We start from the raw sequence: 23128 nt of genomic DNA, 5'->3' as shown, positions 1-23128 counted from the left end.
GCATATCTCAGTTTTAAAAATCTGCTTAAAATGTTCTAATTTATAAATTGAGTAATCACAGAATTGATTATTCTTGCCATTCGCCTTTGAAATCCTCTTCTTGATCCTGTTAACTATAATATATGTTTGTAAAATGTTGTAAGTGAAAGGACATACTTTCTGTGCTGGATGTACCAAAGGAAAACTTTATGTTTTTTAGCTTTTATGAGAAGGTTACAAATAAGAAGTATCAAAAATTAAACTGACTTGGCAAAATTTTCCAAATTTGACAGCAAAGCCAGAACCACTGGTGTCTGGTGTTTTGATTAGCTCTCTGCTGCTTTTTTATCAAGAGACAAAGAAATTGATGCTCAGAGAAGTTAAATAACTTTGTTAAAGGTGATTTGTCAAGGCAGTCCATACTGAAACCAGTGGAAATACCAGGATTTTAAATCCTGATCTGTTATCTCTGATCTTTTCTAAGAAGTGCTGTAAATTTTTACATTAAAATCATCTTCCTTTTTACTTAAAAATAAAATCTTTAAAATCATCTTCATTTAAATGAAAACTGAGTAAAATATTGAGCCAAATAGTATAAGGGTACAGGTTTATACCTTAGTCACTCCCACTACCTCCTCTTTGGTATTTATAGCAAAACTTCCCAGTAATTGAATGCTTTCAAGTGTTTCATGGAAAAAGGGAAACCAGGGCTGGAGGAGCTGACTCTGAACTGAGAACCAGAGGGCTGTGTACTTCGAAGTACAATTCTGCATTCAGGTTGCTGGGCTATTTAGGAAAGTTTCTTTCAGACGTGGTAGAAAATAGATTGACCTGTCAGCTAACGCTGCTGCAGCCTAAATTTAATATATCAAAATATCTGTGTGTATTTTAATATTTGTTTTAAAAGACTTTAGCATCAGTGCCTTTAAAGACTATAAGATGATTCTATTATCCTATGAAAGAAGAACATACACAGAAATGTGACTGTAGGTTGATTAGAAAGGTATCTGGAGACCTTTGCTTCCAAATTTAAATTGGAGTTAATGTATATAAATACCAAATTTGACCAGAATTATTTGGAGAATTGTGCACTATCCCTGCTCCCCACACCAAAAAATCACTATATAATGATGGCCCATAAGACAGACCATCATTAACAATGATAGTGCTGAACAGTTTTTGAGAACTTTTTTTTGTACCAGGCTCTGTTCTACTTGCTTTACATTGCATTTGTTATAATAACCTAATGAAGTAATACAATTATCCTCATTTTACAGATGAACACTAAGTAATTTTCCCAAGATCACATCAAAAAACAGTTTTCAGCATAGGTTGGTATATGTAATAAAGGTATATCTCATCAGATTCCCTTTGTCCTATAAGGATGGATTTAAAAATTGTACTCATGGTCTAGTAAGAATTTGTTTTAAAATATGAGAACTTCATAGGAATTGCTACTTTTTTAAAACCAAGAATTCCCACTAGACTATGAATAATATTTTTAATTCATCACTCCCTGTTCATGTATACTCAAATCACCTCCACTTATTTACTCTAGTTCCCTTCAACAATCTGTAGTTACTTTAACCAGTTTCTAAGAGCAACTTATTAATATTGCTGATATTTGTAATTGCTTTATTATATCACTCTACAGTGTCCAGTAGAGAGCCTGTTTGCCTTTTTTATATCAACTGCTTATGTTCGTTTTCAAGGTTTTTATATTATTCTAGATACACCAATGAATTAACCATTTACTTCCCCACATTCTCCCCTAAAACTACAAAAATTGGAAATAATGGAAGAAAGATCAGATTATTGATACAACTGTCAAGGGAAAGAGAAATGCCATCATAATTATAAAATATCCCTGTAATGTAGTATACGCATACTAGAACAACCTATGCATAGATATACTATTAAAACACACATACACACATTTTATGTTTCTATTTCATTCTTCAAAGTTGGCCTACACTGCTTAGGTTAGGTTCTTGGCTTCTTTCACTGGTTAATCACCACCAACTAATGGGGCTCCCCTGAAAGCAGCCTTTGTCCATCACACCAGTTCTTTTTGAAAAATTTCAAACTTCTAGCAGCAATAGACAATCTCAGCGATTCCTTTCCCCAAGCTATAGAACTACCAACACCCCAAAAATAGCAGACATCTCCTCTTTACTATTGAGGAAGACTGTAAAGTTCTATATTCTGTATATTCTGTATACCAAGCAAGGCACATGTTTATATAGATTGAATTCGTGTTCCATTGTCCTAGTGAAAGTAGGCAAAGGTAAGCCAGGGGACCTGCTTCGATAATAGTCTAGGTGATTCAGTGCCTAAAAGCTATGTTCTGGCAGGTAAGTTTCCATTGTTTTATAAATTCTTGCATCTAACTCAAATATAGGAGCTGCCATTTTGCATTATTTTCCTTAATGCCCAGGTCTTTTGGAACTACTGTTTTCAGCCTTTCTTCCCTTGCATACAGGAGATAATATGCAGCTCATATGCCACTCAAATTAATGTTAACATGCTTTTGTTCTTTTGGGTCTTTTTAGTACCAAGGCAGGGAGAATTTTTTCCTAATCGTGATATAATTGACATACAGTATTATATTAGTTTCAGATGTACAAAACAGTGATTTGACATTTGTATACATTGCAAAATGATCACCACAATAGTCTAGTTACCATCTAACATGTTCTAATAGGGCTTTATCAATTATCATAAATTGTGCTAGTCAAAAATAAAGGGGAGGAAATATATGAATTGAATAGGTGTTTATACTTCTCTCCAGTCAGAGAACCTTCTTAATTTTGCAAAAACAAATCTCTAAAAGTTTATTGGTGAAACTGTTGTTTAGCCCAAACTTCAAAACAATAATTTGACATCTTTGTAAACCATTTCTGATAAACTTAAAGTGCATTCATTACATTTCAGATAATCAGTATTATATTTTTTCTGTAACCCACAGCTACTCTGAAAACATATTGCATTTTCAATCTATTTTTAAGAGATTTGAATCAATAAATTTAAGATATATATGTATGCACGTGTTCGAGTCTGAGAACAGGAAAGAATAGGATAAGGGAAAAGGTGATGTAATGATAAGAATATTTTTCATTGACTTAATTCTTTTAACTGAGAAATACTATGACTATGGCTGGGTCTGTATTTCCATTAACAAATGATTTCTATTTGTAGTAGATTAAAAAGCATAGAAATATTTGATGATGCCAGCAGATAAAACTGCCATGGAGCAAGACTAATGTAACCTTTGAGGAGTATTTACCTAAGGGTGCAGTAAGCACATGCTCAGTGGCTTTTCAATGTATTAAAGAATGTCAGTGTCAATTAAGTGAACAAGTTTTAGAATCATAGAGTCAAATACAGTTAGCAGAGAAAGTAGGCCAGGTATTGCTAAGCTTAACAAAAGAAGTACTTGGTCAAATCCTTAATCCAATACTTGTAAGAAATGTTTTGATACAGCAAATGGCAGATAAAATCTTCTGTATATTCTTAGAATCCTTTCACACTTTTAAATGCTTATAATTAGACCAAATGAAAAGATTATCTTTAAGTGAACAGTACAGCACAATAGACTTCAGAAAGCTGCTTCAGAGCATTTGGAGAAAAAGATGGGTGGATTATAAGTAAATAATTTCTAGACTTCCAAAATTGGATTATACATATTTAGCAATCTGTAATCTAAAGAAGTTAAAAAAAAATAGTTAATTGCTGCAACTCAAGTGTTTGAAGGATCCTAAAATGAAAATTACACTATCAAGTTTTAAATATATCTGTTTTATGGATATGTTTCAAGGAATATTAATCCTATGAGCATATTATTTGGAGGATTTTGCATCATCCAAAGTAGGCTAGAACTGTATCAATAACTGTAATGTCACTGACAAGGCGACTTGGACATAATTCTTGGCATGTAGTACATTTCAGTATATCATGGTGAATAGAATGAATAAATATTTCACTTTTTCCTTTCTAGTTCTTTATTAGGAGAGGATTGAAAAGGGAGATTTATTATGTGTGGATTCTCACAATGTTTTTGAGATTATCTGCCAAATCTGTATTGTCTACCAACAAATGTAGTCTGTTCATTGTAAACATTAGTGTGACCTTATCAAATTCATAGAGACAGGAAAGTCTAATTCAGACTGCTTTCCTGGCAAGACTGCCAGGAGCTCAGATCTTGCCATGGAAGCCTGATGAAATTTTATTAATGGATGACTATTTAAAAGCAAATAATTCTAAAGGAACTTCATCCTGAATGATTATTCTTCCAAATGCAAAGATCCACACTGTGGTGCAGAATTACCATCCAGCTGAATCACTGTATTGTACATCTGAAACTAATATAACACCACATGTTAACCATACTGAAATTAAAATAAAAACTTAATAAAAATAGAATCATTATCCAGTTAGTAGTTATTTTTGCATGTATCAAAGGTACATTTTAATTCCTCAGTAGGACACGGGAAACAACACTCAAAACAAGGTACCATTCCCCACCCCCACCTCCAAGAAGCAACACAGAGCTAATGCATGTAGCATTTCCAAAACTAACACAAATGTGTGGATTTTGAGGTATTAAACACCTTTACTTATTCTTGTGGATTTATAGGCAATCTCCCTTCAAGGACTATAATATAATTTGGAAGGCTATTTCCCCCTGGGTGACTCTACCTGAAAGCTTTTGTATGAGAATTTGGTGATGGTTTATTGATGATGTGATGCTATTATGAAGGAGGCTTCTACAACCCCAGCTCCTCTCCTCATACCCACATAACAACCCTTTTCCCGGTTGGGGCTGTAGGAAATGAGTAATGCTTAACCCATTTGTGTGATCAACTCACTTAAGCAGCTACTGTGAAATGTTAATCACAACTTTAATTTGTACTGCATTAGCATTTTGATTAACTTGTAGGCTTGCTAGCACACTTGAAGCGCTTTTACTCATAGTTACAGCTCGGAAATGACTTTTTGATTAATTAAGTTTGTTAGACAGCAGCTGAGCTTCCTGAATGCTAACCTTCTGGGGGTAAAAGTTCAGGAGAAAGTTACAGTGAACAACTGTTGCTATTGAAAAAGAGTCTTATAAATGTACTTATAGCATTTTAATTATTGATAAAATACTGTATCATTACTTGCAACTGACCTGAGCCTTTAAAGGAGTATGCCTTTCTGTCGAGAAAGCTTTTTTTTTCAGGTTTTCCCATCATTGTAAAACTTCTGGGAGCCCTTGAACTACATAGTGCATTTTCTTTTTCTTTTTCTTTTTTTTTTTTAAGATTTTATTTATTTTTTGACAGAGAGAGAGACCACAAGCAGGGGGAGTGGGAGAGGGAGAAGCAGGCTTCCCGCTGAGCAGGGAGCCTGATGTGGGGCTCGATCCCAGGACCCTGGGACCATGACCTGAGCCGAAGGCAGAAGCTTAATGACTGAGCCACCCAGGCACCCCCCATAGTGCATTTTCTAGCAGATGTCTAACAACTAATATTTTAACAAGCTGCTTTGGATGAATTTCCATAGTTTTTTTTTGAATAAAATTTATATTTTAGAACAGTCTTAGATTTACAGAAAAGTTGCAAAGATAGTTCAGAGAGGGCCTACTCATCCCACACCTGGTCTTCCTGTATTATTAGCACCTTACATTAATAAAGTACATTTGTATTATTATTAGCATTTTACATTAATAAAGTACATTTGTCACAATTAATGAACCAATATTGATACATTATTATTAACAAAAGTCCATACTTAGAATTCTTTAGTGTACTTAATGTCCTTTTCCTTTTCTAGGATCCCATTCAGGATACCACATCACATTTAGTTGTCATGTCCTTAGACTCCTCTTGGCTGTGAGTTTCACAGACTTCCATTGTTTCTGATGATCTTCCCATGGTATTTTGCGTTCTCATGACATTCCATAAGTAGTCACTTGACTTCTCTAAATTAATGAAAATCTTTTTCTCTCATACTAGACTAAATAAATCTTAAACTCTGTCAGTGTATTCTTTTTGTCATCTAATTTGAACAGAAGTAGCAACATTATCTAGCCATTTCAGCCTTTGTCATGATCTTATTTTCATGTGGTTGTTGCAATCCCTATGCCACCAATAGATACACAAGGATGACTAGCAGGCGATGTGAGGAAAAAGAAAAAGTTCCTTAAAGAGAGGAAAGGATAAAGGGAGGAAGAGGAGAGGGAATAAGTCAGAATGCTAAGGGGGCTGTGGGTAGAGGAGCTGGTGCCTCATCTGTCCCACGCCAAGCCACAGAGCCTTGACGACACTGAGGACTAATTCACAGACTTTTCAAACTAAATTTAGAAATTTTTAAAAAATGGTCCTTAGAGCTTCTTTGTATTATGTGCCTCTTAATACCTCTTGATGTATATCAAATGATAGTTTTTCTTTTGGTGGTCAGCAGTTCTGTTTCCTTCCAACGCAGTTGACTTTAATTCAGTCACAGTACTCAAAGTTCCTATATTACCCTTGAATTGTTTAAATCCAGAATTCAGTTGGATTCCAAAAGATATGTAATGCCTGCCTATCAAATATTAAGATGTACTTATAACCAAATGATGGATTCAAATTTATTTAAAAATTTTAAAGTTTTTGAGAATTGTATTGATAAAATTCTTACAGAGACAGTAATTGATTAAACACCTAATTATTTTGTCTGGAATTTGTATTTTTCTGTTATGTAGGGGAAAAAGGTTAGACGTAAACCACTTTAAATCCTTCTTGAAATAAGTAAGACAGGGTAGGGGCGCCTGGCTGGCTCAGTCGGTAGAGTACATGACTCCGAATCTCAGGGTCGTGAGTTCAAACCCTACATTGGGTGTGGAGCCTACTTAAAATTAAAAAAAAAAAAAAATTAATTTAATTTAAAAAAACAGGCCAAGGTCAATGTAAGTCATTCAAAGGTAATGGAATATTGTGTAATGAACACAGGTAATTGATTGGAAAACCAAGATCAAGTCTTAATTTCACTTGTGACTGGTGTGATTACATACCACTGAACACCTGTGAGCTTCCATTTCTCCATCTGTGAAAGGAGGACGGTACTAATGCCTGCCTCATACTTGGTATTGTTATGGATTAAAGTGAGCTATTTACGAAAGTGTATTATAGTCTGTGCACTATTATACAAATATTTTACTCACACCATATATGCATACTGTCTATTTAGCTTGACTTTAACTATATAATGCACTGTTTGGAACTTTTAATAATTGAATGAAATTTTATTTGCCATAATATTTACAGAGATATGTTGTCAAGCTTGCATTTTTAAGTATAGTCTGTAGTCACAGAAGACAAGAAAATAGCTCTAGATTTGATAAATCTGTCCTTTGCAGAAGCAGTAATGCCACCATGAAAATGTGGTTGAATTTAAATGCTAAGATCAAGCCTGATATGCTTAGGGAATTCTTGAAATTGATTCAAAATAAATGTTCAGGACATGAGTTGGTTTCAAGTCACAGAGCATGCCTTTGGCTCCAGGACTCCTAGAGCCTAAAAAATTTTTCCAGAAAGCATCCATTTTCTAAACTCTAATTTTTTTATTATTTTAGGAGTGAGGGGTGGGGTTGATTTTTGTAGTTCATGGTGGTGGTGGTTTTACCTTGGCATAAAGCCAGGTACTTCAGAAGTTCTTGAGTTCTTACCTGGACTTCTCACCTGGCTTCCTAGTGATCAGTTAAAATGTGTTAAAAACAAAGCTCATCACCTGCTCTCCTATAAACAAATGACAGCTCCACAGTTTCTATTAATTATGATAAGATTTTAATTGTAGCATAATTTTATAAATGAATACAGTGCTGGAAATTATATTTCCATTTTGTCACAGCTGGAAATGGCAAAGAATTCTCAATCATCAATCAATTGAAGTTCATGCCCACTTAGTAGGAGAAAGTTTCATACACAGTCAGTGCCCATCCATTTTTCCCAATACTTAGAATCATCCTAGTTTTGCCCTGTAAGTAGCATGCCAAGTAGAAAGTGGATGTGAGGTAAAGGGGAATTAAGCATTTGCCTAATGTTAATGCTAAGCTGGGAAAGAATGTCCAGAGTTCTATCTCCTCAGTGTACTAAAAACCAACTTTGTTGTTGAGCATTAGATCTCTGTAAGGGACTTTGAGGTGAGTTGGGGAACTGAGCCATGATCTCCAGCTGCTACCAAAGTCAGCCCCACTCTGGGGAGGAGCAGATGCTTATTAGCCTTTATCCCTGAGGAAGACTGCTATAAAAGACAGTGAGACACAGGGAATCCATCCTAGGCTCAGTCATGCAGAGATATGTCAGTACAGGCTATTAGGACCCTCAAGTCCATTTACCTGGACCATCCCCTGGCCTTAGCTTCTTTAGGTATGTACCTCTGAACAGTAACACTGGCTTGCCCACTCACACTGAGATCCAAGCCCACATCCTCCAGTTTGGTCTGAACCACAGGGACGGCCGTTAGCCTTTTCCCCTGGCTCTTTTGTATTTGGACACCCCTCCTGAGGAACTGTTTTGCCCATTCCATGCACCTGCTCTTGACCTTGCATGCGCTGCCCTTCAAAGCCCTATACTACTAAGTGCAGAAATCAACACCAAAAGGCCCAAAGGAAATCCCTGTTAGAAAGAATGGACTATTTTAGGGTGTCCTTTTCATCATATCATAGAAAAACTTTAGAAATAGGCACTTGTTTGTTTAAGATTTACTATGTTCCAGGCAGTACATTGTACCCTCATAGCATCCCTATAAGGAGGTTTAATACCCCTTCTATAATTGAGAAGTCTAGCAGAGTAGGGTTAAGAGATTTCCCCAGATTCACATAGTAAGTGGGACAAAATTAAGACTCAAATCTATGTCCGTTTGACACTAAAAGCTTGGAATTTTTTTCTTCAGCAAGTATGCAATAACTTAGGCAGGATGTTGTTATCATTGTTGTAATTGGATTTTTACCAATATTCCTCAGAAAACAAATATTTCTTGAGGGCACTGGGCTAGAGTTAACAGACTATTTCAGATTTTTGCCATCAAGAAATCTATAGTTTAGAGGGCACATGTGTAAACAGAGAATGACAATAGGATAATGGTGGCATGTGTCAAGAGCAGCAGACTCACAGGAAAAGAAAGAAATGTCTGCAGTCCATCTGCAAGAATCAGGGAGCCTTCACAGTAAGAAGTAGCATTTGAGCTAGACATGAAGGATGAATGGGAATTTACCAGGTAAACAGGTAAAGCAGAATTTGCAAAAAGAGAACATAAGGAGCAAGGGCAAATGTGGAGAAATGGCAGTAATTTAGTGTTGCTATATTAAGAGTGCAGGGAGGAAGGGGCCAGAGTGAAAAGCTAGGACCAGCTAGATCACAGAACAAAACTGTTGTGCAGAGAAGTGCTAGCTTTGTCCTCTACATGGTGCGAAGCCATTGAAGAAATTTGAGCAGACAAATGACATGATCCGTGTCACCTCTCTGGTAATTTACTTTGGTAACCATATAAACTATGGATTGAAGAAAAATTAGGTGAGAATGAAAATAAAGGGTTAGTTGTATTATTCCAGGTGAGAGTTGTTGAAGGTCTGCACTAAGACAGTGATGGAGGGAGTGGGGGTGTGGAGCAGAGAAAACAGACCCGACAAGGGAGTGATTGAGCAGAGAGCAACATTTCGTTCACCGCATTTGGGTAGTTGCAAAACCTTTTTTCCTCCCAGATTCTTGGTCTCTCTACCTGCTTTTCTCTAAATTAAAACAAGACAAATAGTTTTCAATTCATGACATGGCTTTTCATTTACTTCATGTAAGCAATCACTTTGCATGATTTTTTACATTTTCACATCTGGATCATACAATGAAAAATTGTGGGGAACTCTCATAAATTTTATGAAATCTTTCAACTTCATCATGAAAACTTCAAAGTTAAAAACATATGGTCCATCCATCCCGCTCTTCTTGTATGTGAGCTTTTGGTCTGGAATTTATTTCCAGTCAAGTTATAATGTAAAATCACAAGTAAAATCGCCATAGTTACCCCACATTACAACTTCTAACGCTATCATGATACTGCTTTAGATATGATTATTCATTTCTTTTTTCTTTTCTCTTGCCTTACAGAACTCAAGAGTTGTGACTTATGAACTAATGCTTTTTTTTATCATGATCTTTTTGTCTCATATACTTCAAAGAAAGGCAAAGCATTTTAATCAGCTCTACAGAGAAATGGGAAGAATGGAAGTGGATTTTCCCTAGATTGATAAACATGTACATTCATACATGTGTACACATTGATATGCACACATATAAATATATCTATTATTCCAGTATGAGGCTTTATCATATATGGTAGACTCATGGGTGCTAAAGCCCAGTTTAACCATTTTATCACATTAATCATGATAGCCAGAAATGTTGATCCATTTCCCTCTACTGTATATAAAAAGACAACAGATTAGTTGGGCCAGATGTTTTTTAAACAATTTTACTTTTTGTTAAATGAGAGGACACAGAATAGGAAATTCAAAACTTAGAAGGAAAATGTGTCCACCTCCGCTGTACTAAGTAGTATGACAAATTAATTTTGCTAGCATAATATGCCTTAAAAATTATTTTCAAAAATGTTCTAATAGATTTATACAACATTTTATAAATATTTTGTTGGTGATGAGCTGTTTGCCATTATACTGTCATTTTCAGCATTTACTAGGTATATCTCATTTCTCTTCATCTCTTCATTTCCCCAAAACAAGACAGTACACTCCTCAAACTGTATAAAGTAGCTGCCTCAGATCATGATATTAACTTATGTGTCTTTAAGTCAGCATTCTCCAGAATCTAATTTAATTGAAATAGCTTTGCCTGTGTAAACTTCTCCTTTGTTTAAATAAGATTTCACTGTTTAGTTTTGCCTTAAGCAAATGCAGCCGTTTGTTTGTCCATAAAACATTAGATTAAATGTATAGACTAATATGAATAGCTTCTCATCATTCCACTTGGACAACTGGCGGTTGCCCCATTTTTAAGTATGTAGTGTAGTATGTTTATTGAAAACCAGGGCTCTATCTTCAGCCTGCTTTTGGGGGGAAATAAATTTTTGGCAAGAAAACCTATTGCCTTACCATTGTTGATATTAAATTTGGAAAAGACCTCCTGAGATTCACTCTTCAGATGCAGCTTCTAATGCTTTTGATACAGTGAATTATATAGGTATTTGTTTGTAAAATACGCTGAGTTTTTCTCTTTGTTTTATTACTGGTTTCCATTATAACCTGGCTATATTTGCTACCCTAAAAAAAGCTAAATATTTGGCACTTTATAGGAAGTAATGTGTAACAAATGCTATTGGGAGTTTTGGTTCGTTCCTTCCAATCCAACTGTGGTTTGCTTTCTGGTTTTCATTTTGATTGTAGTAATTCAGAGGTATAATGCTTATTTTATGTTTGTTTGTTTTTTGTTAAGGTTAACATGAGATCCCCAATGGAGAAGGGAAGTGCCATGGTATTCTTATAATACGTGCACTTTTTTTTCCCTGCTCAGGCAATGCTGGATGTGGCTGCAAACCAGGGCTGGCTGGTGACTGCCCTGAATATCACCAATCTGGTTCAGATGGTGATCCAGGGTCGGTGGTTAAAGGACTCTTCTCTTCTTTCAGTACCAAACATAGAACACCACCATCTTCACGTTTTCAGGTAATAGTTGTAATTTTCAAAGTAATTGGCTTTTTAATTTCAAAAATAATATATTCTTTACCTGTGTTGTCACTTGAATTTCATGTTGTGCCTAGGATATTGATTCTTTACAGTGAAAATGCCTGTTTCCCAGAGGGAGACATGGCCTAGTGATATAAGGGTCTCAGTTGGAATTTGATCATCTACCACAAGCTGAATCACAATTCATTTTAACCTTCTCTTGTTTTCTATTTGCAACATTACATACATTTCTATTTTAACTGCACTTATTCCTTTACAATATCAGCCTTTATTTTAAAAGATGTTATGAAAATGCTTTGTGATGTAACCAAAATAAATGACCAGTTTCTCTTACTGCAGAGTAGATTTGAGGGATCTGAAATCCATAGTCAAAGGTAAATTGTACAAAATCTACAAAATGTCCAAAACTGGGTAGTTACATATACTAGCAGCTCGAGATAGAACCCGTACTAAAAAGAAGGGTTTATATTATCATCAGATTATTTAACCTGTAGGTCCTGTGTACATATCCGCAAATATTTTAGCAAGGAAAAGAACAGTACATATTACAAGTAAGGTTGGCAGTGTCTAGATGAAAGTGTTGGTTTCACACCAGTGTTTCACTTCACTTGAGAGATGCTTTGCAGCTACAATGTTGGTTCACAGTCATGTAGACAAACAGAACAGGTTGCCATCAGGTACCCACTTCCTCTTGTCAGCTAGACTAAGGGGTGCACTCATTTGAGGCATCTAGTTACAGATGCCAACCAGAACTTCACACACACACGGGGGTCTCCTCAGAAAGTCCCTCAGTTGGACTCAAGTGTACTGGGTTCCAAGGCAGTCATTTCCATGGTGCTTGAGTGAGTCCCCACCGTGGGATGTCCTGGAAACTAGAAGGCACGTTCAGAGAGTGAGCCACACCAGCAGCAGGTGGCATGAAGAAGGGAAAAGCAGACACCTCATGGCTGCAGTTCAGTTTCAGGACCCCTTCCAATACGGTTCTAAAAGTTATGGGAGTTGGGTTTCAACAGTAAAGTAGGTACGTAAGGGTACTGTTGCAACACAGCATGCAGATCTGTTTTGGAAAGCTGCTTGGGGTCTAGGAGATTTGATCCAGTTCTTTGCTGTCACCTGAGAAGCACTATAGTTATATGATTTCAATTGTATTTTTCTTCTTGCTATATAAACAGGAAATAGAGGGTAAGATTTAGGTGGACTATGTTCTTGGGGCTCTGGCACTATTGTGCTATAAATCTCAAAGATTCCCAAAATGTACTTTTAATTGTATGTTCCCAACAACTTAAAAATGAAAACTTTATTCAGGTAATTATATTAGAGACATTTGCCTGCATCCATTAAAAAGACATACCAGGGCTCTAGTTCTGTGCTTTATCCACATGGAAGCACTAGTATACATTAGTGCCCTCCTATAGAAACTCACCCCTATCTGTAAACCCTAAGTAGTTACTGAGCTCACATTTGATTTACACATCTTACGTCATCATAGCCATACTGCCTTGGATTGATATATTAGAGAATGCTGGCTGATTTTGAAGCTTAATGATAATGGCCTTTAAAAAGTTGGATAGCAGTCTTAATTTTTTTTTTTAAAGATTTTATTTATTTATTTGAGAGAGAGAGAGAGCATGAGGGGGAGAGGGTCAGAGGGAGAAGTAGACTCCTCGCTGAGCAAGGAGCCCGATGCGGGACTCGATCCCGGGACTCCAGGATCATGACTTGAGCCGAAGGCAGTCGCTTAACCAACTGAGCCACCCAGGCGCCCAGCAGTCTTAATTTTAAAAAACTGTCCTCCTTAGGTAAGTTTACCTCATTAGGTTTCAGATCCTTCAAATCTACTCTGCAATAAGAGAAACTGGTCATTTATTTTGGTTTAGATCACAAAGCACTTTCATAACATCTTTTAAAATAAAGGCTGATATCGTAAAGGAATAAATGCAGTTAAAATAGAAACCATCAGGAATTCTCATTTGTGCCATGAAAGAATTAGTTGGTTAATGTTGATATTATTTCTCAGGAAATGGAGCCCAGGTATAAAGGGTGTACGTGGTGGGGGCCATGGCCTCATCGATTGCCTTCCTGAACTGATCCATGCCTGTGGAGGGAAAGACCATGTATTCAGCTCCATGATGGAAAATGAGCTACCAGCTGTAAAAATGAAGCAGGTCAGGCCATTGTTTCTGTGTTTCACAGCTTCCTTATTCTGTCTGGGAAATTATACCAAGAGTTTTCTAACTTAAAGCATTGGTTTTGGAGTCAGACTCACCTGGGTTTAAATTCGGTCTGCCATTTACTGTGATTATGAACATGGACACATCATACTTGTCTCATGAAGTTTTGTGAAAATTAAGCAGGATATTATTATGTCAACTGCTTTATGCAGTTCCTAATATAGAACAGAGTCCAATAATAATATTAAAAATAATTACAGTAACAATAATTAGTAGTAGCATTGACATTATTGGAAGTTGATTCAGTATAATGCTGTTAAAGAAGCTTAGAAAGGCCTACAGCAGCTTGTCCATCACTAACTAGGCTGCATTCCCCACTTGGGTATAAATTTCAGTTGGGTAGATTTTCATGCAGTTCTCTCAGTTACGTTCTTATACCCTCCCTTTTTATTTTAATCACTTTATTGTTCCTAGATTCTAAAGTATTTCTTTAAGTAAGCTTATTTGTATACCATGTAACAGATAGAAAGCTAAATCTATGTTGTAAAAGACAACATAGGTCATTTCTCCAAACCGTCTTTGGAAAGGCCAAAAATATGAATGAACGATGCCAGAAATATTTGGCATATATAGACTTTTAAGTCTTAAGCAGTTTCACCCTAAACATGTCAAACATTCAGGATTTATGACATAATTAACATATTGACTTGCAAATGCAGCTATTAAAGAAACTTCTAAACCACGTCATTCTTTTTTTTCCAGTGGAACTTAGTTTTGAGCAACTTAGAAATAAGTATTACAGGCATTAAAGTCTGATTGTTCAATTTCTGTTGAACTCAGAATTGGCACAAAAAACACCTTAAATAGTCATAATAAGTGCCTATCTTTCTAACTAAATTACCATCAAAATTATGAATAAAAACAATGTATTTAAACCAAAACAAGGCTTCTGTTAGCAACAACAGATTTCTAACCTAACATACACTGATTTCAAGCCAAGTTTTAGATGTGATGAAAAATTAGAACATTGTTATAATTAGTTCAGGGAGAACTCAGAAGTAAACTTACTTAATTTATTTGCATAAATTGCCATTCTGTTATCTTTAAAACCAAATGCAAATTGGCTCAGTCTGATATGATGATGGTTATTTGGCTCAAAAGTGCTTCAATTTGCAGAGCAATCTGGTGTCGGCTCTGCAGTGAGGCGATCCCAGGTAACATACAAATCCTGAATTATTCCAGAAATTAGTATGTTTAAAGCATCAATTTAAGTGCTAATTGCAGTAGTAATGAGAAAAAGCAGTACGACTGTGAGATTTGCATCTTCTACCCCATCAGTATGCCTGGAACGGCTGCTGACTGGCAGAGGATTTGGCTGCTAATTAAATAATTGTATGCATGGCAGTGCTCTTGCCTGATTCAATAGATGAAGATTAATCCTCAGATAAATATGTTTGGCTGGTATTGAAATGTCTTAGCAGTTTCTTTAAAAATAGCTTATTTTTTTTATATATATATGTGTGTGTGTATGTATACATACACCAAACAAATATATGTATACACAACAAGGATGAAAAATAATAATATCAAGTGCTACAAAAAAGATCACATATATATAAAAACCAGATCTGACTTCTGGGAGCCTTGTAAAGTAAAATCCCAACGAGTTGCTAATAACTGAAAACATCTCTTGGTAACTAATTTAATAGTACAAGTAAAGAAACATGAAGTCTTGCTTTGTGCAGTAAATGTTACTTGTGTTGTCTCACAAAGTTAAATGCTTTACAGAAATTGTGTGTTTAAGTATCCCCTTGATCACTTTTCTACTCTGGCCAGGCTTAGAACATCAAGTGGTATAGCGTCTATCCTCAGTGACTATTGGTTCTAACAGGGGATAGGCTGTTACCTTGAAGCACAGTGTAGACCATTCTGTAGACCAATAGCTTGACTATTTCAAGATCTATTCCAGACATAATTTCAGATTCACAAGACAAGTTATAGGACTGTAGGTGGATTGAAAATTTGCATTAGATTCATATTTTTTTTAATTCCTAAGGGGTAGTTTGATTCATCAGGGCTACTTCATTTCAATTAGGTATACTAGGCAGCAGTAAAGTCTTAGCAATCAGAACATCAAAGCCTATAAGGAAATCTATGGTATGTAGTTAAGAAAGAAAAGAAAATACAAAATTAAAGTATTCATGCACTTCTAAAAACTAACTTAGAAGGTGATGACTGATAAAACCAATTTATTGAGAAGTTTTCTTGACTGATAGTGATATTCTAAATAATTATAAATGTTAGGAAAAGGTGACAATGTTATGTGATAACATTAAGTTTATTTTGTTACATCTTTTCTGTAGACTTAGAAATTCATTTGTTCATTCATTTGATAAAGGTGAGCACTTGCTATATGTATACTGATTTCTCAAAATGTCTTTCAATTTAAAGAGCAAGAATAAAATTGGTAAAATATTTTCTATCCCCTTAATATGCATCATTTTAATTGGTATTCTCAATATAATGCCCAAGATACATATTTATTTCTAGAAGGACCCTACACTTACAGGCTTCCTTGTGATATATAAACATATAGAAATGTTTTCCTTTCAGAATAAATTTGGAATATGGACAAAAAAATCATTTTGTACAGTAAATAGTCAATGAATGATGCTGAGTGACATCAACAATTGTATCACAACGTTTTTTTTTTTTTCAAGTTGTCTTTATATCCCCCAGTAATGCTCTCTGCCTTAGAAATCACATACATGTTAGACCAGATGCTTCTCTAAAGCAAACCAGCTCAAAAACAAACATTTTTTTTAAACTTATTGTTTAGTATAGTCAATAGCCACTCAATATCTAGGTGGGATTTATAGTGAAGGAGTCATGTGACAAGTTTAGCAAATGACTAATAGTTTTTTAGTTGCTTTTAAAAGGATTTAAATTTTTGTAAACTACAAAAATTAAAAGCAATATTTTTACCCACAAACAAATGAGTACAAAAAAAACCTGGGAAATCTGAATAAGAACTATGCATTGTGTCAGTGTCGATATCCTGTATTAATATTGTACATTAGTTTTGAAAAATGCTGCCATTGGGGAAACCGGGGAAATGGTGCACAGGATCTCTCTGTATTATTTCTTATAACTGCACTGAATCTAGAATGAATCTCAAAACAAAGAGGTGGATTTTTTTTCAAAGTACAGTTTCTTAATCACTGCATTTCACATTAACCTTTCCTTACTATCTTTTCTTCTGTTTTTTATTCAGGCATGGAATTTCTTATCCCGCTTGCCAGTGATAGATGTTGGCTTAAGTGTTAAAGGCTGGTGGGATGACTCAGAGGAGGGACATGGTGAACTCTGTATCACAACTCTGACTTCAGACAAACGAAATGACAACAGGTGGATCAAATTGCACGCTGATCAAGAGTATGTGCTTCAAGTCAGCTTGCAGAGAGTCCACTTTGGGTTCCACAAGGTATAGTGTTTGGTTTCCATTCTCAAATGCTTCACACCAGATCCCGGCATGCGCCACCACACATATCTTTTATATTACTAATGTGTCCGTGTCATTCACGAATCCTGCTTTCTCAACTGGCCTTAAGCGGTGAGAGTCAGTCTTCTGGAACCAGTCAGTTCTCCTCATGTGCCATGTTTCAGCCCCAGAATATGCACCTTACATAATAATATCTTGCCTGGAGTACTGTTCTCATATGGTCTGTCTACTCAGCCCTGCAGAATTTCCTGGAATTTGGAGTACAGATTCTCTGGCCCTACTTATCAGACTGGCTGTATCAGAATCTCAGAGGGAGAAATCTCAAGATCTGTACTTGTACCCAGCATCCCAAATGATTTTTAAGGTCATTAAGGTTAGAGAAGCACTGCCTAGGGGCACTTTGAGACATAGAAACCACATGTAGCTAGGTGCACAGGAGGGCAAAGCTTTCCCCCTCAGCTCCGTGAGTTTGAGTAAGACACTAAAGCTTTACTGTGCCTCGGTTGCCACATCTTCCCGCTTCCTTCACTGGAACGCACACGAGAGCGCTTCTGTCAGTGTTCATGGAGGCCACATGTTCATTTTAAACTACTCTTGTCTTTGCTGTTACCTGTGACACAGAAACTTAAACATTTGTCCCTCTAAGAATATTAGTATAGCACATGTGGGCAGATTGGTTTTTAGTACCATAATAATTGAAATAAAGAATTTGTCTTTTTTTTTTAACACTTTTTTAAAAATTTTATTATGTTAATCACCATACATTACATCATTAGTTTTTGATGCAGTGTTCCAGGATTCATTGTTTGTGCATAACACCCAGGGCTCCATGCAGAACGTGCCCTCCTCAATACCCACCACCAGGCCAACCCATCCCCCCACCCCCTTCCCCTCTAGAGCCCTGTTTGTTTCTCAGAGTGCATCGTCTCTCATGGCTCATCTCCCCCTCCGATTCCGCCCCCTTCTGTTTTGGCCCATGCTGTCAGTGGCACTCCCATGTCTAAAATAAGCCCTCAGATTAAGGAGGGCACGTGATGTGAGGAGCACTGGGTATTATACACAACTAATGAATCATTGAACCCTACACCAAAAACTAATGAGACACTACTCTGTGTTTGCCAATTGAATTTAAATTTAAAAAATAAATAAAATAAAATAAAATCAGCCCTCAGGAATGAGGTTGTGGTTCATGAGTACTGCCCACTCTGTTTCAAACACAGAATGGTCAGGAGCTTTCTGTCGTTACATCTTTTTAGCCCTGTGCCTTCGGGTCCCATCTCATTTAATTTCTAATTCTAAAAATCAGTCAGTGTAAGTATGAACTGATTGGCCTCTGATATTTCAGAGGCTTTAATGTGAGCATTTTTATATGATCTAATTTATCCCAGCTTACAAAAAAAAATAGTAATAATCATACAGGTAAAATCATGGGGAAAAAACTAAGATTTTTCTACCTTACTATTACTACTTAAAATTAGATTTAATCATACTAGAAAAACTCTCAATTTCTTTCTAAATGCGTAAAAATGCATTGCTCTCAGACTTCTCTTTTAAAATGTCTTAAGTATAGCATCTCCCTCTAGAATATTTAATGATGTCTGATTGAGAGCAGGTCATTATTAGTAAATTTTAGTCCATAATGTCATTGTCTGAAAGAATCACTAAAATAATCTCGGATTTCATAAAATCCATCTAAAGTAAAGACTTCAAGTGCTGCCATTATGGTGATGTAGGTTCTTGGATTGTGGTGATTAACGTATTTTATATATTGCTTGGCTTACAATTTCCCATTCCTCAAAGAAAGGATTTTTTAATATTGCCATATTAGAATATATGCTTTTTTATGTGAGTTTTATTCTTGGGTCAAGGGAAGGTATTTATATTATATAGTACTTTTTATCTTGAGTTCCATGGTCTAGTCTTGTCTTTTTTTCCCTAGGTATCAGTTTCTTGTGAATAAGGCTTTGGAAGATTTGGTTAACATGATTGTATCTCAATTCGTTCATCTGCAAATGGGGTATTAATATCACTTATAAGAATGATGTGAGAATTTACTAATTTGATATTAAGATTCAGAGCTTTCTGTTCTAACTGAGCCAAATATTCTGGTGGTTATAGGCACAAAGTAGTATCTATAATGTGCTTCGAGAGTCCTGAAAAATGGTAGGTGATAGCATATCAAAGACACCAAACCAGAAAATTTAAAACATCCCAGATAGATAAACTGAACCATATAGATTTATGGCCTTCAAGGAAAACAGCTTAGCCTTTTAACCACAACCAAGGAGCATAGAAAGTCTAGACATTATTAATGGTTTATCTTTTTTTTTCCTGGTTTACAGGGAAAGCAAGACAGCCACGCAGTTACTCCCCGATTTCCCAAATTAAAAGATGAAGGATGGTTTTTGATATTAGGAGAAGTGGATAAGAGAGAACTTATCGCTTTGAAAAGAGTAGGATATGTTCGAAATCATCACGTTATTTCCATTTCTTTTTATACCCCTGAACTACCTGGAAGGTAAGCAGAATCTCACCACCAGAGTTCTGAAAGAATTTAAGATGTCTGTGGTTTTACGTTTTGTTCTGTTTTTATGTTTTAGGTATATCTACACACTGTATCTCATGAGCGACTGCTACCTTGGCCTGGACCAGCAGTATGACATTCATCTCAACGTCACACCGGCGAGCAATTCCGCACAGGTCAACGAGGAGGTCTCTGAGGCCTTGACTGACCTGAAAGTGAAGTAACCTGACCCGAACAGTCCGTTTGAGAGAAGTGGTTAAGCAGTCTGGCTGTTCATTCATCTAGACAAAGTCGAATTACTTGATGTCTGCCTTGGTGGAATCAACTTCTGACCTCAGGACACCCAGAAAATCGACAGCGGCCGCAGGATTGGCTCCAGCGACACAAAGCTAGCTGAGGTGGCCTTTTCACAAATGTTGCCTTTTTTAGTGTTGTCTTCATGGGTTTCTTGGTATGTGAAATGAACACGAATGTAGGAGAACCTTTGTGTATATTGAGATGAGATTTAGGAATTACCCATCAAATTTTGCATCTCACAGTGTAATGTTTACAGGAATGTTGGTTTGTTTTTTTCTAAGGGAAACTACACTGAGGTGTGACAGTGTTAGGATTTGTTGTAACAGATTTCTAACCCTGCAGTATAAAACACATAAGAGAAATCTGTATGGAGGCACATAATGTGGGTTGTTAGCAAAATTTATACTTGGATCGCATGTAGTTTCAAGAATTTCTTACAGTCAAAAATGTTAATAATATATGATGTAAAATTATATTGCAGAGCCCAGTGATGATAAAGACAACAGTATATCCTGATCTTAGAAAATGTAGATACTGTAACTGGTGGAAATAAAATATTGAGTGTGCCACTTCAAGACAAGCTGATTCAATTCTCTCTCCTGCTTCCTTCCCATTTATTCCCCCTTACTCTTCTCTTCTTTTCACGACCTCTACTTCAAGACTATGCTTCCATTCTCTTTCTGATATATTTATTTACACAAGGAGAGAAGTACAGTCTAATTCGTGTTGTAACATGGACAGACCACACAGTACAATTCCTCATCCTTATGCTTTCCAAGACAGGTCTGAGGCAAACAGAACATTTTCAACCCCTACAGGTAGGTTTTCACTTGTGATAAAGGAAGTGTCTCTATGTCCATACAGTTTCCATTGCAAAAAGTACTTTTTTCAAACTAAGATGTTGTTAGAATCCCATGTCCATATAATAATATACAGTCTAGTGGAATGAAATTCTATCCTTGGAAAGTAATTTCAGTTGTTCCTGGTCCTGTAATGAATTATTTTAAAATACTTTCCAATGTAACCACCTCAAGTACTAGAATTTTAAAGTTTTTCATAAACTGGAATATATTGCTTTTGTGTACTCCTTTTCCATGCTGAAAAATAATAATAATAAGGGCGCCTGGGTGGCTCAGTTGGTTAAGTGACTGCCTTCGGCTCAGGTCATGATCCTGGAGTCCTGGGATCGAGTCCCGCATCGGGCTCCCTGCTTAGCAGGGAGTCTCCTTCTCCCTCTCCCACTCCCCCCTCTTGTGCTCTCTCTCTCTCTCACTCTCTCAAATAAATAAATAAAATCTTTTAAAAATAATAATAATAATAATAAAATAAGAATGAATAAAAGTGGGGTGGGGAGACCAGGCATGCACTTTGCAAAATTAAATCTGAATGACTAATAGGAAGATACTGAAGTCCAGTGGGTACGAGGGGTCTGAAGGGCTCTTGTCTCAGAAGTTTACTTCACATAAAGAGTTATTTCTGCTTTTCCTACAGTGGCTATTTCCTAATTGAAGTTCATACCTTAACCACTGTTCTTGTGGAATTAAATGAAAATGAAAGATTATAGACAAATGGTCACCAATCTACAGGCAGCTGAGGAGAAACAGTCTCATTGTCTTCATGTTTATCAGCATCATTCCTTTTTGTTGAGAGACCATGCAGGTGTGGGGAGGTAGGAGCTCTACTTCACTGGACATGTGACACAGGACATAAGAGCAATAAGAAAGAATTTCTGTTCTGTCCCTCAGAGAGAGGGAAAAATAATGTGACTGATTAAATTCTAAAATTAAAAGTGATTAGTTTACAATAAGGTGCAGAAGACACCAGTGAGGCAAGGTGTGCCTGGATGGAAACGTTCCATTCCCAGTGAGTGATGAACACTATTTGTCCACGGCTTTATTCTCGCTCATTACTCAACCAAAATGTTAGTGTTAAGTGTGCATTCTAACAGGACATGTGCCAACATAATCAGACTAATTTCATATTCCATTTTATATTCCTCTGGATTTCATCAAGTTCAAATAATTGAAATGCCAGTCAGATACTCATTCTAGGTAGTATGTTGAGTACTCTGATACCCACCTGAATCAGAGACATACCCTGCCCTTAAGGCAGCCTAGTGATGAAAATAAGAGGTAGTTATAATAAAAGTAATTGCAGCAGTGAGATATTATTTTAAAAAATCATGAAAGGACATGTAGGCTGAGATTTGAAGATGATTAGAATTGTGAAGGCAGAGATGAAAGAACATTCCAGGTAGATCAGCATTAACAAAAGCTCTGAGATAGCCCCATCTCTAGGAAGTCCAGTTGGTCTGCCTTTTCAGAAACATGAAAGGGATCAGTAGGCAAGAAGGATGGAAAAATCTGGAATGACCTTAAGTTAGAGGGTAAGGACAGCAAGTCTTATGTGTATACAGTACAATTCCTTGGCAGGTCACCACAGAAGATTATGACAACGGACCTTCTGAGAGTGGAACAGAGAAGTGGAGACATGAGCTAGCCAGGAGTCTGGGAAGGCATGCATCTGTACCTGTGGTGGATAATGCGTACTAAATACTGACAAGAAGCCCAGGAAGTGAGAACCAAATCAAGAGTTCTGGCATTGTGGATAGTAGGTCATTAATAGTAGATTGTTAAGAGAATAATTTCAGCAAAATGGGGAAGGAGGAAGCTCAGGTAAGGCCTGAGTGGGCAATGAGAAAGGAGAGGCAGTAAGTTCCACAGACTTCACTTAGCAAAGGTCTAATGAGATGAAGTGTGTGGTGTATGGATAGGGTGGACATTAGTTGGAAGAATCAGAAAGCCCCTGCAACTTCCATTCCTTACATATACATTACTACCATTGAACTGAAGCTAAAATTCTTCACCCACACTCCCAAAAATACTTGGGTTGTTCTTCAGTCTTATCCCTGTTCTCCCTCAGGGCAAAGTGGATTTGTTCTC

The 23128-nt window shown here is 36.4% G+C and overlaps 1 protein-coding gene across 2 annotated transcripts in view; it reads left to right on the top strand.

Moving 5' to 3' along the window:
• ASCC3 (activating signal cointegrator 1 complex subunit 3) overlaps positions 1-20766 on the top strand; it is a 301692-nt gene extending 280926 nt beyond the window's left edge. For both annotated transcript variants that reach the window (XM_006727550.3, XM_081828714.1), the window contains exons 38-42: positions 11520-11671; positions 13710-13857; positions 17138-17347; positions 19708-19883; positions 19966-20766. In XM_006727550.3, coding sequence (XP_006727613.2) covers positions 11520-11671; positions 13710-13857; positions 17138-17347; positions 19708-19883; positions 19966-20113 — 834 coding nt within the window. In that variant the 3' untranslated portion in view covers positions 20114-20766. The remainder of the gene's footprint in view (positions 1-11519; positions 11672-13709; positions 13858-17137; positions 17348-19707; positions 19884-19965) is intronic.
• The last annotated feature ends 2362 nt before the right edge of the window (positions 20767-23128 follow it).

This window comes from Leptonychotes weddellii, chromosome 8 (assembly GCF_054177405.1).
Source record: "Leptonychotes weddellii isolate Sample4059 chromosome 8, ASM5417740v2, whole genome shotgun sequence".
Lineage (NCBI taxonomy): Eukaryota > Metazoa > Chordata > Mammalia > Carnivora > Phocidae > Leptonychotes > Leptonychotes weddellii.
The sequence above is the reverse complement of the archived record's forward strand: the minus strand, read 5'-3'. Positions and strand labels throughout refer to the sequence as shown.